An 18,850-nucleotide genomic window follows, 5' to 3' on the forward strand; every position below is an offset into this window, starting at 1 on the left:
TGGCGCACCAACGACGACCCGCTAAAACCAGCCTTTGCACTGTGCTTGAACAATTCTTTTAGAATTGCTCAAGTGATGAACAGTGCATCGACATGACCCTTGGACTCAGACCCTTATTTCCCCGGAACCACCTTACGGTATTTCTTCGGGGAGGGACCAGTGCATATAGCACAACACGGGTAGCACAAGTAGCCTAAGATGCTGGTTTGCCAAGAGCGATGTGGGGTGAAGCTGTCCTTACCGCCGCTTACATCCTGAATAGAAGTCAAACATCTGCTCTGGAAGAGAGGAAAACCCCGTATGAAATGGGGTACGGCAGAAAACCGATGATGCCATCCAAAAGGTCGTGGATGCTATGGAGACAGGGAGCAAAAGAAAAGACTCTGGGCGTAAAAAAATACTTCAATAGTGCCAGTTGGGCTGCGATCGCCGAATCGTTGCACAAATTGGAGGTCCCCGAGTAGGATTTTGAGGCGCTATTTTCAGAATCGTACATTGATCTACGAAACAGACGCTTGGAAAAGGTGCACAGCAATCACGGCGAGCGTCCCACAGGGTTCTATTGGCCCGAGCTTCTGGAACGCTATGTATGACGGAGTGTTGAAACTGAGCTTCCCCCGGGTGCGAAGATCGTCGGCTTCGCGGATGACGTGGTGTTCGTAGTCATCGGCGAATCACTAGAGGAAGTAGAAAAACTTGATACTGAAGCAGTAGATACCGTGGAAGAATGGATGCGAATTGCAGGATGATCCACCGTCGGGTATTATTCTGAGTAGTCCGTAGCAAGTCACCGGCTTAAGTCGTCGGGGCACCAGTGAAGATATTCTCACGTCGAAAAGTCTACTGGGAATGCGGTTTTGGTGAAAATGTAAAAAGAATACGTACTGATTTTTTTTTCAAGTCGAAAGGCGTGATTATTCCATACAATTTGAAAGAAAGGGACGTTCTTTTCGAATCATAAGCCTTCCGCGATCATATCAATAGTGGGTATAATTATCAATAAAAGTATGCTCGCAGATTATCCTAAAACACCTTAAACTCTACTTACTTAATATACTTATCCATGAACTTCTTGTGGAACTCGGATCGCAGCGAATCGTTAATGAACTGGTTGGTCTTCTTGTCCGGCTCGGATCGGGCGCAATTCTTGAACACCACATCGTCATCCCACCGTCGTTTCACCTTCAGTTCCGCCTTGGCCGTGGACGCGTAATTCAGCAGCGGATTTCCGGAAAGGATGTTCTCCATGCGAATCCTCTCGTCTTCCTGGCGCTTCTCCAGCTCCTTCTTGGCCGTTTCCTGGGCCCGTTCCCGCTTGATCTTGTTCAATTCGGCCAACAGAGCCGCCGTGTCGTCTTCGTCCGAGTCGGAATCCGAGTTGTCGCTGTCGACCGGATCGTCCGCATCCAGATTCTGGGGCGCTGCGTCTACCTTCTGCCGTTTGCTTCCCGAAGCGCTGTTGGCTTCGATCGCTCGCCTGACCACGGAAGACGGGGCGCCACCCGAGACCGCTCCCTTGCCGGATTTGCTCTCGCGTTCGCGTTTCTCCAACTCCTCACGGAAGTCACGGCTGCGCAGTTCCTCCGAGGTGCCCTGACCGGGATCTCTGCGAAAGATTGAACAACAATTTCGAATCATCAACATTTCGAAAGCACGCAAAATACTATTGCATAGTTGAAAATAAAAATTCCAAGGATAACCATAGGAATTACCTTAGAGAATCCCTCAGGAATTCCTCCAAAGATTTTGGCAGAAGTTTCCCAAGAATTTTCAATGACTTTGTGAGCGAATTCTTAAAAGAATTGTGGAAAATTTTGAGAAGGATTTCAAAGTATTCCAGAGAAATTGCTAGAAAAAAAAGCTTAGATCTATTCCTGGAGGAATCTGAAAGAAATTTCTAAAAAATAAACACATAAGAGTCTCTGAAGGAATCTCTGGTGCATCCAGAAGTATGCACCAAGCAAAAAAGATTAAGAAAAATAGTGCCTTCAGAGACCATTTCGGTTAAAATAGATATTTTAGATAACTTCCATTGAAAATAGACTATTTAGAAACCTGCTACCAGCCCTGCAAACGGGGGAGAGGTAACCAATTCCATACCTGTATTTGAGTTTAGTGTGCGACGGAAGATCCCGACTGCTGTACTGTTTGGACAGGGCGCTGAGATCCTTTTCGCCCCGGCCACTTCCGCCACGGGCCGGATCGAAGGTTGGCCGAGCTGCGGTGGTCATTTTCGGGCACTTTCAAACGGGATTTTTACACTAAAACTACTAAAATTTAAACGTTTTCCAAGGGAACTGCTGCTGCGTGCGAAAGACAAAAACGAATGTGAAATGTTTACCCTTTTTGACGTTTGAGGCAAAAGAAAATTAAAGTAGACCGAGAGCAGATGGCAACCGAACCGGTTCAGAAGGTTTGCGTCTAAGGGATCTTGAAGCACTCTGATAAATATCTACTTAATGTTTCGAATCAATGAGAATATACACGGTGAACATCGAAAATACTAGTTAGTGTACGATATATTACTTCTCGCATACTCTGAGATAACGCCCCAAAAGCCATTGGTAACCGAGTGTGTCTTCCTTAGGCGAGTGGTTAGAGTCCACGGCTACAAAGCTAAGCCATGCTGAAGGCGTCTGGGTTCGGTTCCCGGTTGATCCAGGATCTTTTCGTAATGAAAATTATCAGGGAAATTATGAAATCGTATCATCATACCTGCCACACGATATACGAATGCAAACTGCAAGTTTCTGATCGTTGATAATTATTTAAATATACAGTCACCCCACGCAGTTGAATCACCCACAATTTATGAATCAGCTGACTTCAAAAGACAAAATTATTATCAAACTTGCCACAAAACATCACAGAATTATTTTTACTGATAAGAAACTATGTGTGAAAATAATTCTGTGATGTTTTGTGACAAGTTTGATAATAATTTTGTCTTTTGAAATCAGCTGATTCATAAATTGTGGGTGATTCAACTGCGTGGGGTCACTGTATGAATACTAACGAATTCAATCCTGCGTTGAAGATGTTAGGACCCATTCTCAAATTTCATAACGTTAAATGAAGTCGGTGGGTATCCTTGATATTACAGTTGATACCCTGGTTGATACAGAATTTTTCAAATATTTATACAAAATTCGTTACGAGGGGGTGTGTGGGTGTCGAAATAGGCCATATTCAGCATAACATAATTCGTGAATAATCCTTTAGTGAAAGTCACATTGTATGTACAACATTTATTGTTAGATATCAAAAACCACTAATAGGATAGGTACATTGAAGGATACAAACATGAAATGTTTATTTAATTTAATTTGAAGCCAACTACTTCTCTATTACTATCTCACCTTTAGCAAGTCTTTGGCATGCAAATTAATAATCGAGTCCACAATGATCCACGCTTAGCTTCGAAAATCACCTCGGATGAGAAGCATCAGCAGCGTCACGGCGCGGTCCATCTCATGAACGATCTCGTCTCTTTCGACCACTACCTGGCTGGTGATAACCAGTACCCTCACCAGGTCATTCTTCAGCATATCGGTGCTGGCGAATAGGGGCGGTTTCGTTCTCAATAAGATTATCAGCTTCCGCAAGTACTCCTCATCTTTCTATCGCCAGTCCATCCATCAGATTTTTTGAATATCCGTTGCCCTGGTGGGCATCCAAATGAGCGATAATAATCCACTCGATTCCTCTGCCAGCGGACTGCAACATTGTATTGATTAATGTATTGTTTAAGATTCAATTATACTTAAAACATACCAAAATATGTTCAGAAATGTTAATAACGCTTCCGGAAAGTAAAAACTTTAGCTTTGGGGTCTCGAAGTTTTCGAAAAAAAAACAAAAACAATCTGTCACGAAACGATCACAGTTGCCAGTTTTTGCAGTGCAACCAGACAAATGTGACATTTTAATTCGTTCGCTCACTCTCGCACAGTCGGCACATTTCGGCACAATTTCAAATGAGCCGAGTTTCCCACCCCCTGGAAACCCCTGTGGTGTTTTTGTCGACTAAGCGAACGTCAAACATGATCACAAGTGTCAAGGTTCATTTATGGACCAAAATTTTAAATTAAAGTTTGAACATGATTTAGCCGTTATTTGAGTGGTAAAAATTGCTGAAGTAGTTGAAGTAGCATGTTCTTTCGTGTTGTTAAATAAAAACAAGATTTTATTAAACATTTTAGGACCCAATTTGAGCATTCCGCCATATTGGAAAATAGATTACAGCCAGGTCAGCAAGCCATGAAATCATAAACAAGTTTTCCCCTCAATTCATTTTGTTTTCGGAAACGTCACTCCTGTATGCAGTTGTTTTAAATCTTCTGCAACGTTTCGACATTGGACACTCAGTATCATGGTTCCATTCACAGATTATTAAAAAACGGCTATTTCAAGTGGATTTTCAATTGTGCAGTTTTCCACCGCCAGAACCGCCAGGAAATGCAAGTTTAGAGCAATTGAAGACATAATTAATTAATAACTGATTTTGGGCAACCGTAATGCAATAAATTTATTGATCAATATATGTAATACGGGAAAATATTGCGAATTACGCGAAATCGACCGAAAACTGGCCTAGGATAACTTCGAACACTGGTAGACCCTCAACCAACCACCAAGCTGCTAGTTGATGGTAACAGGGATGCTTCCTTCTCTTCATCCTCAGAGTCGATGCGTAGCACAACGATCTCTGTGATTGCCAGTTTGTTTTCTCCCGAAGCCTTACGTTTATAGAGAAAACTAGCGTAAAACACATTACGCTCTGTCTTCGCCTGGTCTGATCAGCTTTTTTGCTAAAAATAAGTACAATCGTAGGTATATGACAGAGTCAATAATTTTATAACTCTCCCACCCTTTGGATCCAGTTGGTTAGTCGATGGTACGCAATACTGTGAAATTTCGGGAAACTTCCTGTTTCCATCGCGTACTGTCTACGTTTACCTACTGGTAGCTTGCTTCATTCAACGCTCACGTGGTTCTCCTAGCCGGTCCCATGGAGAGAACGCCAGTCTAAACTGGGTGTTTGATTTTCCTTTAAATTTGATTGATTTTATGTTATTCTAACAACAAAGTTAGAATTATTTTTGAAGGGAAATATTACGAAAGAACTTACTTGCAAACGCCTTGAACATTTCTTCTCGTTAACAAACAACCTTATGTGGTCAAACCAACGGGGGTACCCGATACATGAGTAAAATATATACTTTATTGTATTTACGAAATCTTCTAACAGTGTTGTTATATATTTTCTCTGAAACCCTAACCTCAATCTTCTGCAAAAAGTGAGGTTTAACTACCCATTTTCGTTCTAAAGATCTAGAGTGGAAAATACCAATTTTATGAAGTTTGAATCGAATACTCTTTAATGAGTAAGTTGGCTTAACTCTTTCAATGAGTTAAGCCACTTTGCTTGAAAATGGGTACTTTTTTACTCATTAATGGGCACTTTGATATTGGCGTGTGCGGGTAGTTGGATCATTCATGAAATGCACAATGGACCTATGCACGAATTCACTATTTGACGTTCAAGCGGTGCCATGGTCACGTAAATAACACGGCACCGTTCAAACGTCAGATAATGAACTCGTGCATCAGTCCATACTGTCCATAGCATCCGGGCTGCTCTCTCAGAATTTAAATAGAATTTTCTTAGCGTCTGTAGAAAAATTGACCTAACCTCTTTTTCGCCCGACAATGCTAAACCCATTCTTATTTCAAAACGTCAGAAAACTGAACCGATTCGCACGCGCAGTCTTCTTTGTTTACTTTTTTGCTGGCAAAAACCCCAACGAAAGTTAGTGCTTACGGTCGGCGGAACGTCAAACGAAAATCCCGAGGTGAGCAGCGGACAGAAAAATATCTTTTGCCACTAAAATTTTCCAATTTTCTCGCTTTCGGTGCCAGTTTTCCGTTTCGGTAGGTATTCGAGGCGTTTCCCGGAGTGAGCGGACGCAGTTTGTGTGGAAGTTGGAGTGCTGGATGTTTGTTGGTGTGTCTGGAATAGAGATAAAAGATTCGGTGGAATTATGTAATTTGGGGTTGATTTTCTACACGTTTGACAATCGGCTGCTGCCAGAAAGGGGATTCTGCTTCCTTCCCGAGGATTGGATCGATAACAGAAGTGTTTTGGTTTTTTTTCGTTGCAGAACAAAATTGTGAACTTGTGATCGACTGCTGGGCAAGATGCTTCGTGCGCCGTTGACCAGGGTAATAGTGCTTGGAGCGCGCTGCCCCACGGCAACTCAAACCGCCGTCCGAACTGTGGCCACTACTCCGGCCAAAGCCCCGGAAAAGATCGAGGTGTTTGTGGACGATGTGCCGGTAATGGTCGAGCCGGGAACCACGGTGCTGCAGGTGAGGATGCCCAGGGGGAAACGTTCTATTACTGCGCAATTACTTTAAATGATTTTCTTATTTTAGGCTGCCGCCGCGGTGGGTGTTGAAATTCCTCGCTTCTGTTACCATGAGCGATTGGCCGTGGCCGGAAATTGTCGTATGTGTTTGGTGGAGGTGGAAAAGTCGCCAAAGCCGGTGGCCGCTTGTGCTATGCCAGTGATGAAGGGATGGCGCATCAAGACCAACTCCGAAATGACCCGCAAGGCTCGGGAAGGCGTGATGGAGTTCCTGCTGATGAATCATCCGTTGGATTGTCCGATTTGCGACCAGGGCGGGGAGTGTGACTTGCAGGATCAGGCCATGGCCTTCGGTTCGGACCGTTCGCGGTTCACCGATATCGACCACAGTGGAAAGCGTGCCGTTGAGGATAAGGACATTGGGCCACTGGTCAAGACCATCATGACCCGTTGCATCCACTGCACCAGATGTATCCGATTTGCCTCGGAAGTGGCCGGAGTCGATGACTTGGGAACGACCGGTCGAGGAAACGACATGCAGATCGGAACGTACGTCGAGAAGTTCTTCCTGTCGGAGTTGTCCGGCAATGTGATCGATCTGTGTCCGGTGGGAGCTTTGACCAACAAACCGTACAGCTTTGTGGCCCGTCCTTGGGAGATCCGCAAGGTGGAATCGATTGATGTGTTGGATGCCGTTGGCAGCAACATCATCGTCAGCACTCGTACCGGAGAGGTGCTCCGAATCTTGCCTCGCGAGAACGAAGAAATCAACGAGGAATGGCTTTCGGACAAGTCCCGTTTCGCTTGCGATGGATTGAAACGCCAGCGTTTGATCGCTCCCATGTTGCGCAATCCCAGCGGGGAGTTGGAAGCCGTTGAGTGGGAATCGGCACTCATTACCATCGCCCAGGCTCTGCGTGGAGCTCCCAAGGGTAAGATCGCAGCCGTGGCTGGAGGATTGGCCGATGCCGAAGCGCTGGTTGCCCTGAAGGATCTTCTGAATCGCTTGGGATCGGAAACGCTGTGCACGGAGCAAAAGTTCCCCACCGATGGGTCGGGCACTGATTTCCGCTCCAGCTATTTGCTGAATTCGTCGATCGCCGCCTGCGAGGAGGCGGATCTGGTCCTGCTGGTCGGAACCAACCCAAGATACGAGGCCCCATTGTTGAACACCCGTCTGCGTAAGGGCTATGTTCATAATGAGCAGAACATTGCGATGATTGGACCGAAGGTCAATCTGTCCTATGAATATGAGGTAAGTAATAATAATTAACGGGTTTCCTACGACAGGCTGAAAGGCGTTGAAATCTAGACTTCTTGAATTATAATTAACTAGACATGGTATTTTCTCTATTATTGTGTTATTATATACCATATATTCAAGGCGATCAGTATTCTAGACGCATTTTCGGAACGGGCTTGATGACAAAAAATTGATAAAGTTGTGGAAATCTCCGAAAACACTGACAATATGAGTAAAATCATTAGTAAAAGAGTAAAACGCATTTTTAGACGCGCATACCTTCTACTCGCACTTCTATAAGACTCGGTTGAGCGTTATAGGAAACCCAGGTCTTGTGGCAGGGTTTCCCAATAGCCTAGGACACGGTTAAATGAAAAAAAATCTTGGTGAAATTTTGCAGGTACTATGAGACTCATCTTCTTCTTCTTGCCATTACGTCCTCACTAGGACAAAGCCTGCTTCTCAGCTTAGTGTTTCTAAGAGCACTTCCACAGTTATTAACTGAGAGCTTTCTTTGCCAAAGTTGCCATTTTTGCATTCGTACATCGTGTGGCAGGTACGATGGTGCTCTATGCCAAGGGAAGTCAAATTACCATTACGAAAAGACCGACCGGGAATCGAAACCAGACACCTTCAGCATGGCTTTGCTTTATAGCCGCGGACGCTAACCACTCGGCTAAGGAAGGCCCACTATGAGACTCATATGCAATCCAAATAGTGAATTGGTGCGAGAATCTGAGTTTTGTCCCACACTACTGCCCAACGTACGGCCTGCGGGCCGCACCTAGCCCGCGACTTAATTACGTGCGCCACAAAGGGTTCGAACATTTTTCTTATGTTTAGCCCGTTCATCATTCCTCCAATCTGAAGTTAGAACACAATAAGGCTGTTTTAGTTTTCAGTTTAGTTTCAAGCTATAAATTTATTTTTTCTAATCAAGTAATTTTAATTTCAAAAATGATTAAAGTCTGGATGTTTTGCAGCTAGATTTTAAGCAGAATTCAAATAATATCCTCACAAAATATTTTTACCGACACCTGGGCGTGATTCACGCGGAATTCTTGGCAGGAATATAGACATGCTTTTCATAAAACCTTCTGCAATAAATCTAGGCATGATTTTCACAGATAACATGAGTCGGATTTTGGCAAAATCTTCGACAGTTTTTCATAGACTTGAAGCCATCATTTTCAAGGAATTCAATGCTTTTTTTTATATTTACAGCAAGGCTGTTAAACGTCAAAATTTTATAAAAAAAACCTCAGCAAATATTGCTAAACGATAGTAATTCGAAAATGTCACCTGAAAACAACATTTTGCGTTTACTTTTTTCCACGGGGCTTGTTTCCATGGTCACATAAATAACACGGCACCACTCAAACGTCAAAATATTGAACTCATGCATCGGTCCATTAGCAATATTAAATTGACAAATTCACGTGATATTTATGATATTAACCACCCCTAAATGACACATATACTGAGGCGTCGCGTGGCCTAATTATCAACCTGTGCACTTCTAAATTATGTCGAATTCGTTTTTCAACCTAGGTTGGTACTGGCGCAACCTGTTCTGAACCACAATTTCAACCCCAACCCGATTCAAGTTCGACCGAACAACAATTTGCTTGACGTTGGTTTATTTATGTGTTGATAACCGACCCAGTTCCTAAAAACGGAAACAACATTATGTCGTTTTCGTTTTTAGGAACTGGGTCGGTGATCAACACATAAACAAACCAACGTCAAGCAAATTGAAGATCGGTCGAACCTGAATCGGGTTAGGGTTGAAACTGTAATTCAGAACAGGTTGCGCCAGTTCCAACCTAGGTTCAAAAACGAATTCGACATTAGTGTCATTTTATATATGTCATTATTAGGTACACCTTGGATTCAAACCATATTTTTCTAAGGTAATAAAATGATAATCAAACTTTACTAACCTTCGTTTTCAAATATATATTTTTTTTTCTAGTCTTTCAGTTGATTAAAAACATTTATGATTGCAGATGCTAATCGGGTTGTTTAGTTTTATTTTTTCACTTTTTCAATTTTAACGATTAGTCATCATTATGGGGAAATTGTAAAATTGCATATGAAAATAATTCAAATTATGCGGGTCATCAGTTTCGATTTATAAAGCACTAGATTCTAACTAATATTGCAATATAGAGTTAGTGATCATAACCCACATATTTTTACATAGAATTAATACAAGATCGTTCGCTTCGTGTACTTGGTGCACGCATCAAGAAAATTGCTCGCTTTTAAGCTACACCACAAGCGTTATACTGACGATGACGGTACGGAGGGCACGACCGCTTTTGAATTCATTTTCTGATTGTCTTCTGATCGACCATCACAAGTACCACCGCGTTAATACAGTTAATACGCTGGAAGCGAGGTTCTTAACCAGTATTGTACAAAAAAAAACGCGCAGGCCCTCAGTCTCAAACTTACAGAAACTTCTTACCGTCAGCCGTCTAAAAAATCACGCCAGTACTCCACACAGGGCTGGTAGCAAGTCACTTTTTAGTGATTTGGTCACTTTTTTCGACCTGGTCACTAAAAAGTCACTATTTCCAACACAAAATTAACTAAAGTCACTTTTTTCATAAAATTTGTCACTAAAGTCACTATTTTCGTGATCTAACGGTATTGAAATTTAAGGCTGGGATATCTTTTCAAACACAAACAGCAAGAAATAGATATGTATTATTATAAAGACAAATAATAGAAATTATTATTCTAAAGACATTTGCAACAGAAAATATAAAAAAATCTGAGAAAGGTTTTGGAGAATATGCTGGCAAAACATTTGGGCTGAATTTTGTAGTCGTAATATTTTAATAAATTTTGGCGAATACCAGGGCCAATATCTGACAGATCTGCTGAATAAACTACTAGTGAACTTTCTGCAATAATATGTGACTATATATGGAATTTTTAACCTATTAAAGATCCTCATCAAAATTCCTCCCGGAGATTAGCCAGAGACGGGTTTTAAAAACAAAAAAAAATATCAAAGAGTTTGTTAGAAACTCGTCCAGGACTTCAAAAGCGAGTAAGGCATCACGGGGCAAGTGGGTAAATGGGGTAAGTGAAAATAATGGGTATATTTTACTGAATATGTAAATTAACGTTTTCAACTCATGCGTAAACCTTTGAGTCCATTGAGAAAATTACGATAGGTAAGAGATTCCTGAGATTTTTCAGCTAATATTGCATAATAGAGTGGAAGATTGTTAACCTGTCAACTATCACTCCGTAACAAGTTGGCGGCGTGCAATATTTTTTTAATATTTTCATTGGAAAAAACAGTTTCTGACAGTTTCAAACTGTAATAAATAAAAGTTTTAGGATTAATTCGACGTAGACCTAAAAATAACTAAATTGAAACACCGTCAATTTTCTAATCACGTGGGCAAGTGAAAAGTTTCTTATTATAGATTGAATTTGTGTTTTCGCTTTAGGTATAAGGCTCGCAATTATCAAAGAACATCAGAACGTGCTGATATTTCAAGAAACACTATACTCAAAGCGTTAAAAGCTATTATCATGGCCAAATCACGGAACTTCCCTAAAAGAGGTTGCCGAACATTACGATATTAGTTAAGGTCTACTTCGGACAACCGATTAAAAGCAAGACTTGATTAAAAAGGTCTAATATAAGAGAACGTACGGAAATCTCGTGGAATGTCTATGTAAAGCTAGTTCAAAACATAATGGGGTTTAGGTCTATCCACATAAAACAGATTCTAAATACTTTATTGAAGGATTCCGTTTGATTTCTACCGAAGAGTTATCCGACTTTATTAAAAACAAATAACGAGCGGTGGAAATTCTACAGAGCAGACATACAATTGCTGTCTCATCCCCATGATGTAAGAACTAACATTGGACATGTTGCAGTTATAATGTTGTCGAATCATTTCAATTAACATAACTGAACAGAAGAAAAAATTCAAGTGACAAGAATAACATTTTCTTTGTCTACATATCACTTATGTTGTTGATTGGAGCGCCTGAACAAATGTTGAAGGTAATAGAAATGGTGAATATAACTGTTGGTTTTTGAATTTATTGTTCAAAACGATAAACTTTTCACGTACCCCACTTGTGGGGCAAGTGAAAAGTAAGGAGACATTTTTCTGTATTTTTTTTTTTTCTTTAATTTCACATAAAAATCAATTTCAGCATACTGCTTATTTTTGGTGGGAGTCAAGCTAAAAAATATTCACGACCTCATTTGTTTCAATTTAAAATCTCTAGAATATGAAGAATATCAACTATGCGAATTCCATTACCCACTTGCCCCACGGTACCTTACTAATATTGATAGGAATCACTTCATCTTAGGTCTACTATTCCTATAAAAATGGGTCGTAAAACAGATAAAACGTACGAGTCGTGACTGAGTGATACGATTTGTTTTCAATAATTCCAGGGTGGCTACTGGACCGGGCAAAAAGACGGGAAAACCGGAAATTTAAGATGGTCGCCGGCAAAATAATTTGGAACGAACATCTCCAAGCACTAAACCTACAAACCACCAAAATAAGTTGTAGTAAGTTGTTATGGTTGATGATATTGCCATTTACGAAAACCTGAGCCAAATGAATATTTGACAAATTTCTTGAGAGATCCACTGAAATCTTGGACAGATTAATTCAGAAGTACGATTGGCGGATTTTTGGATGATTGGGTGCAGAACCACTTGGGCACTTTCATGATTCACTTTGGCATGGGGGGTTTTCCCGACCGAATAGTCTGCAACTTTGCGATAAGAAGAGATTCAGTACGTCGCATATTGTGGCGAAATATAAGCTCTGAAGCTTTAAAAAAAAACCCGTTCATATAATTACAAAATCTCTCTGAAATTCCAATGACTCCAACTTTCGACAAATTAGTTCATATAATTTTGTCCAAAACTCTTTTAAAATTCAAATCATATTCAGCTCACAGCTAAAATATCTAGTTTTTTTTTAATTTTTTGGACATTCGGGAATTTGAAAAACTGATTTTGAATGGACACCCTAACTACTGCATTTCCCATATTCGCATGGTATTTCATGCGACCAAACAGTAAGTTTCAATTATGATCATAGCAGACTGGTTTATACGCTAAACTATTCGAACAAACACTAGACAAACCGTGTGAATATTTTCATAAGGTGGTGTATATGCTAACACGTGCTGTTCGCATGTCCAACGAGTGTGTTATTAGGCAAAGAATGCATAGCAACGAAAATATGAATATTGATCATATTGGCGCTTACGTCGACTATGCGAACATGGGCAGTGCAGTTCTCTATACTCTAAATTCACCCAAAATGTAGATTGGTTGATACCCACATAGAACGTATTTTCATTTATAGTCATTTTCATGACTATTACATTTAGTTTCGAAGTCACTTTTAGATCACATTTTGGTCACTATTTTTATCATTTTGGTCACTAAAGTCACTATTATTTTACTGTCTGACTACTACCAGCCCTACCACAACACAAGCGTGGTGATGTTAAAAGCGCGAAGGAAAAAAGAGAGCAAGCAAAATGGATCTCTCTCGTGGATTGATTTGTCTCTTGTCTCCCCACCGCACGCTCGCACAGATTGATGTGGCAAGACTGTGCACCGGCCAGGATTGCCACTAGATTTTTGAAAATGTCTGGCGAGTGCAAAATAAAAAGTCTTGCAAAGTCTGGCAGACATACTACTACACTCACGCAAACGGACTCTCGATAAACTTAGGAACCCCTTATGAAAATTAGTCACAAGAAATCGGATTGAAATTCATAGATTTGCCTTATGAAATCAGAATTTGAAAACAAAAAACGTTTTCGTGGCAACCTGGAATCGAACCTAGAACATTGTGATCGATAGGCCCGAGCGTACACCACGCGCCTATCGACGCCTTGATGTGAGTTGATGTTAAAACGATACATAAAGCGTTCGTATTGCAATAATCGTTTAACCTTTCATAAGGCAAAATGTATGAAATTCGATAGTCCAGTTCGCTGCGTGTAGACTCGAATTTCAACAGTAACAAAAAAAAAAATATACAACATAGAAAAAAATCTAAATTCACATCAGCACTAAAACATGGCCTTTTTTAAATGTTTAAGTCTGTATTGGAAAACATTTTAGTATTTCAGCTATGGTATTTATCAAACAAGTCCTTTATGTCTGTTTACATTATGGAACACAGATTCATATGATTGTACAAAGTTAAAATGATGAATCCCTGAGAAAGTTTCACCATGTATGTTTTTAAAACTCTATATCAAATTTATTAATGAGAACTGCACTCTAGTAGAGTTGATCTGGACACAGTTTAAACAACATACCGAACAGAAGAGTCTAGGGTAAATATGATTTTAATTCTAAAATACCATCGCATAATAATCAGTCACTAGGATAACCCCTCTACTGCCATCATCATTTTTCTACCATAAAACAATATTTTATTCACGATGACTTTTTTGTCTTTCAATAGTTTACCAGTTCTAAAAAACTCTTTTGTTTTTGAAATCTGTATCGCTTTTGAATCATTTGTTACTTGGTTTGAAAAATATTCCGAATTTCTTTGGGGGAATGACATTTTCCATATAAAACTCCTTTGGCCGTTATTTTGTTTTTACTCAATTTATCAAAAAAAAAAAAAAATCATAGGCAAAATAATGACAGGTTTTAAGGAGATTCTATCAAAAAATCATAAAGATAGGTTGAGTTATCTTCAAGAAAACTACAAATTACAACATGATGTTTTTCGAAGTTTTCAAGATCTCTTTACGGCCAGAGTGGAACCAAACACATGAATACACATTACTCAAAAACGATTGCACCAATTTGCTTCATTTCTACACAACAGGCTCTCATCAAACTATTGTTTTGAAAAGCGAATATACCAATCATAAGAAAAATTCTAATCCTGCGTAATTAAAGTAAGTATGGCTAACCGTCGGTCTGTAAAGTCTGGCTGAATTTGAAAAAGTCTTGCAAAATGAGTAGTTTGTCTTTTTGTCTTTTCCTCTATCAAAAGTCTTGCGGTGCCAGATTAATCTGGCCTAATGGCAACCCTGATTCTCACCGAGAAGACGTGTAACGTTTTCGCAAATTTCACATCAGTCAGTGGTCTTTTATGCATTTTAAGTATGCATTCAATCATCTTGTGGTCACTTTTGAGGTTTAGGTTGTAATACGCACATATTTTCGGTATCTTCATAATATTCATCTTTGACATGACAATGTGATCTATTGGAGAAATAGATTTCCCATTTGTCCATGTGGTGGCTACGGATTTTGATGAACTAAACGTCATATAATTCTTCAGATTTAGGCCGTGTAGGAAGTTCTTAAGACCCGTTCCATTTTCGTTGCAATAGTCATGGTAGAGGTTGTTACCAACAACAGCTTTGTCCTCTGGTGTCAGATCCATTTTTCCTATATGTGCGTTGAAGTCCCCCACTATGATAACTTTGTCTTTGATGCTTTGCGGAAGATTGACTATATAGCGGAACAGTTCTTGAAATTCTCCACTCTCTGTTTGTCGTTCTGTTCTCATGTAAGTCGATACTACTAGGACCTTGTCTCCAAACATATCAGCTAGATAAGAGCAGGAATTGGAAGTTATCCTTTTGAACCGGTTGTCCTTACATTCCGCTTTCGCGACCAAAATTGCAGTCCCTCCACCTATTCTGTCGCGTTTTGCTCCGTTATTCACATTGAACCAAAAATAATTAATTGTTTCCATCGTGCATTCTGCCAACCTTGTTTCTTGTAAAGCCACTATACGATATCCATTTTCTTTGAAAAGCTGATCCATAACTTCTCGTTTCTGAGGTTCCGAATATCCTCGCACATTCCATGACATAATCGGATATCTGTCCTCGGCTTGTATCATCGGGGATTCTGGAATAGCCGATGCTGTGTCGGTTATATTACTGAGCTGTGATGCGTTTGTTCGAATATTTCTTTGCAGATTAGTTATCCTTGGAACGGGTTATACTAAGTCGTTGTCCCTGCCGTTTTCATCCGCTCTGTCAAATGTCTGCAGCCTGTGCAGTATTGAATCATAATGGGTTCTGCACCGATTCCTCAAGGCTCTGGAAGAACGATAGGCTAAACGTATGACACCTGATGCTGCAGCTGAGCGGTTGAATGCTACAATAGGGCCATCCTCGTAGTATATATCGATCCGTCTGTTAAACAGCACCGCCGATGTTGCGATTGTTTCCTGTCCACCCCATTCATTTGTAATCTCCAGTCGTTGCAAGAACTCGGTGATCCGCATTTCGTGCTCCATAGGACCCAAGTGATCTACATCGGCCACAGTGTCCATTAGCGAAGCGTGATAGTCCTCGTAGTTGTCTTTTATATGTAAAACAACTTGTCTTCTTAACTCCGTGATTTTTTGTTTGTGCGCATCGCTTCTAATGTCATCTCGGTAAAATTGATGTATTATTGCTGAGAATAAGCAATGTCCATCTCCAGGAATTTTCTTCACCATCACGGCTCCTCCTTCGTAGTACATGTCACTGCTATTGCTTACCGAATACTGATGTTATTTTACTGCTACCCTAAATAATGTTGTTAGTTCAGGAATGTATAATTCGAATGACTATTTTATTGTATATTTGGCAAAAGCGTTTCAGAGCTGATTAAAAAAAAAGTTTATATTATTATTGATCATGCATTACCTTAGTATCAATCCTGCCGGTCCGATTCAGTTCGATTCGCCACCACTTACCACTGCTTTTCGATCAATATGTAACATACGACTTGCAGTTGCACTTTTCAGTTTCGTAGATATCCGTGTCCCGGGTTAGTATACAGATGCAAATGTTGATCTCAAAGTTGCGTTGATTTACATGCAGAAGTAGGGAGAGAGAAAAGATATTAGTTTTAAGGATTAACAAGATTTTGGATTAATAACGTTAAACCACTCAATGTGGTCTAAAGACATCAGGAGTCATCACCGTTCTTTTAGTTGTCCCTAAGTCCTTGTGTTATTTTCTGTCCGGCTAGTGTATTAAACGTTAACTTATATCCCTGTAATTGTCACAACTCTTTTCTTAGGTATATGCTAATGTGGGCTTCCTTTGTCCATAATATGTCTTCTAGGCTTTGTATTTGCTATCTGTTCTTTTCTTCATTTGTCTACCATTCCGTTATTGCTAATAATTACTGTATTCACGTTAAGATCGTCCTATTTAAATTATTGTATTTGATTCTGTGGTTTCCATTTGCAGTGCCAATTGAATTTTTACTCGTGATTGTGTTATAGATCTACAGTGGGAGACAGGTCAGGTTCTCTGCAGTGTGAGACAGTGTCAGGTTTTACTAGGTGAATCCTTAGTCATTGTTGTGGATTGTTGGGGTTTTATGATTTGTATTATATACCTGCAATAATTGAATTAAAGCGTGGCCGGTAACAGCATATCTGTTGGTTCACATCCGTGAAATTCATGCGTCTATGCCTGATGATTTATGACGCGGCATTGAAAAAAACCTATCCTGATGTGATACCACCACTAATGGACATGTCTTTGGTTCCCATATAAGTGCTAATGGGGTAAGCCCTCCCATCGCGTCAAGATTACATATCCGTGGGGAGGGTGTATGCAGCCTTATGTTATATTGAAATCCCTCACTAACAATTCAATTCCAATAATTTTTCACTGAATTTACTTTCGTATCTCTTAAGCACCTTGGAAACGATCCCTCGCTGGTCCGGGACATTGCCAGCGGCAACCATCCATTCGCGAAGAAACTGAAGGCCGCCAAGAAGCCACTGATCATCGTCGGCGCTAACCAGCTGGCCCGCAAGGACGGCTCGGCTTTCGTGACCGCCCTGCACGTCTTTGCCAACTCGCTCCAGCCGGCTGATGTAAGTACAAGCTTTCTACAGGTAACTTCAAAACTAACCCTACTACTTCCCTGAAACAGCCCAACTGGAAGGTCTGGAACGTGCTGCAGACCAACGCAGCGCAGACGGCTGCCCTCGACGTTGGCTACACCGCTGGCGTAGATTCCGTGCTGGCTTCCGACCCGAAGGTTCTGTTCCTGCTCGGTGCCGACGCCGGAGCCATTAAGAAGGAACAGTTGCCCAAGGATTGCTTCGTCATCTACCAGGGACACCACGGCGATGCCGGAGCGGAGATAGCCCATGCCATCCTACCGGGTGCGGCCTACACCGAGAAGCAAGCCACCTACGTCAACACGGAAGGCCGAGCTCAGCAGACACTGGTCGCAGTTACGCCACCTGGCCTCGCCCGCGAGGACTGGAAGATTCTGCGTGCCCTGTCGGAAATTGCCGGAGCACCGTTGCCGTACGACACCTTGGATGAGCTGCGTTCCCGCATGGAAGACATCGCGCCGCACCTGGTCCGTTACGGACGTCTCGAGAAGGCCAACTTCTTCAAAGCCGCCGGTGAGCTGCTCAAGAATGCCGCCGTGCACTTCGATGGCAGCAAGGTGGACGTCAACCAGAAGCAGCTGGCGGACTTCTTCATGACCGATCCGATCACGAGAGCTTCGCCCACGATGGCCAAATGTGTCACGGCCGCCAAGAAGCAAAGCGCCAAGGCGGCGAATTAAGACAAATAATGGGTAGAAGTTCTTTTCTGTGTCAGTTAATGTTGCACTTGAACTTATTATAATATAGATAACATCTTGAAAAAGGAATGGTGCGATTTTATATCGATGAAAAACTGATTTTTTCGGAAGCGTTGGACTGATAAGCAACGCTATTTAGGAATGGAATAAACAAATTTGTAAATTTTATTCACCATTTACTACACGAGTTACGATGACCTGTAACCGCTCTAGAGCACCCGATTACATAAGTTAATAAAGATTGAGAAATCGAATCGTATTTTTATTTAAGGTACCGCGGGGCAAGTGGGTAAATGGGGTAAGTGAAAACAATTGATATATTTTACTGAATATGTGAATTAACGTTTTAAACTCATGCGTAAACCTTTGAGGTCATTGAGAACATTACGATAGGTAAGAGATTTCTGAGATTTTTCAGCCATTATTGCATAATAGAGTGAAAAATTGTTAACCTGTCAACTGTTACTCCGTAACAAGTTGGCGGCGTACAATCTTATTTTAATATTTTCAGTGGAAAAAAGTTGCGGAAAATAATTTCCTGTACCACTTCTGAGTTGTCCTCTGTGACAGTTTCAAACTGCATTAAAAAAAGTTTTAGAATTAATTCAACGTAGACCT

At 41.0% G+C, this 18,850-nt stretch overlaps 2 protein-coding genes and 1 long non-coding RNA gene across 5 annotated transcripts; 1 reads left to right on the plus strand and 2 right to left on the minus strand.

The window, feature by feature from the left end:
* Positions 1-971: 971 nt before the first annotated feature.
* LOC5564076 (protein CWC15 homolog) lies at positions 972-2,350 on the minus strand. Its single transcript, XM_021839281.1, has 2 exons — positions 2,101-2,350; positions 972-1,606 (listed from the first exon to the last, which is right to left on the minus strand). Exons 1-2 carry the CDS (start codon positions 2,229-2,231, stop codon positions 1,045-1,047), a joined length of 693 nt encoding a protein of 230 aa, XP_021694973.1. The 5' UTR covers positions 2,232-2,350; the 3' UTR covers positions 972-1,044.
* An 883-nt stretch (positions 2,351-3,233) lies between these two features.
* Positions 3,234-4,058, minus strand: LOC110674825. Its single transcript, XR_002499228.1, has 2 exons — positions 3,775-4,058; positions 3,234-3,717 (listed from the first exon to the last, which is right to left on the minus strand). It is a non-coding gene; the product is annotated as an uncharacterized LOC110674825 (long non-coding RNA).
* A 1,720-nt stretch (positions 4,059-5,778) lies between these two features.
* LOC5576501 (NADH-ubiquinone oxidoreductase 75 kDa subunit, mitochondrial) lies at positions 5,779-18,486 on the plus strand. Of its 3 annotated transcripts, none has more exons than XM_001662643.2 (5): positions 5,779-5,934; positions 6,165-6,372; positions 6,439-7,626; positions 17,322-17,504; positions 17,564-18,486. In XM_001662643.2, exons 2-5 carry the CDS (start codon positions 6,202-6,204, stop codon positions 18,212-18,214), a joined length of 2,193 nt encoding a protein of 730 aa, XP_001662693.2. In that variant the 5' UTR covers positions 5,779-5,934; positions 6,165-6,201; the 3' UTR covers positions 18,215-18,486. The 3 variants fall into 3 exon arrangements, with proteins under 3 accessions (XP_001662693.2, XP_021694975.1, XP_021694974.1); XM_021839283.1 differs by having other exon boundaries at positions 5,785-5,855; XM_021839282.1 differs by lacking the exon at positions 5,779-5,934 and adding an exon at positions 5,945-6,046.
* Positions 18,487-18,850: the final 364 nt, after the last annotated feature.

This window comes from Aedes aegypti, chromosome 1, assembly GCF_002204515.2.
Source record: "Aedes aegypti strain LVP_AGWG chromosome 1, AaegL5.0 Primary Assembly, whole genome shotgun sequence".
Classification (NCBI taxonomy): Eukaryota; Metazoa; Arthropoda; class Insecta; order Diptera; family Culicidae; genus Aedes; species Aedes aegypti.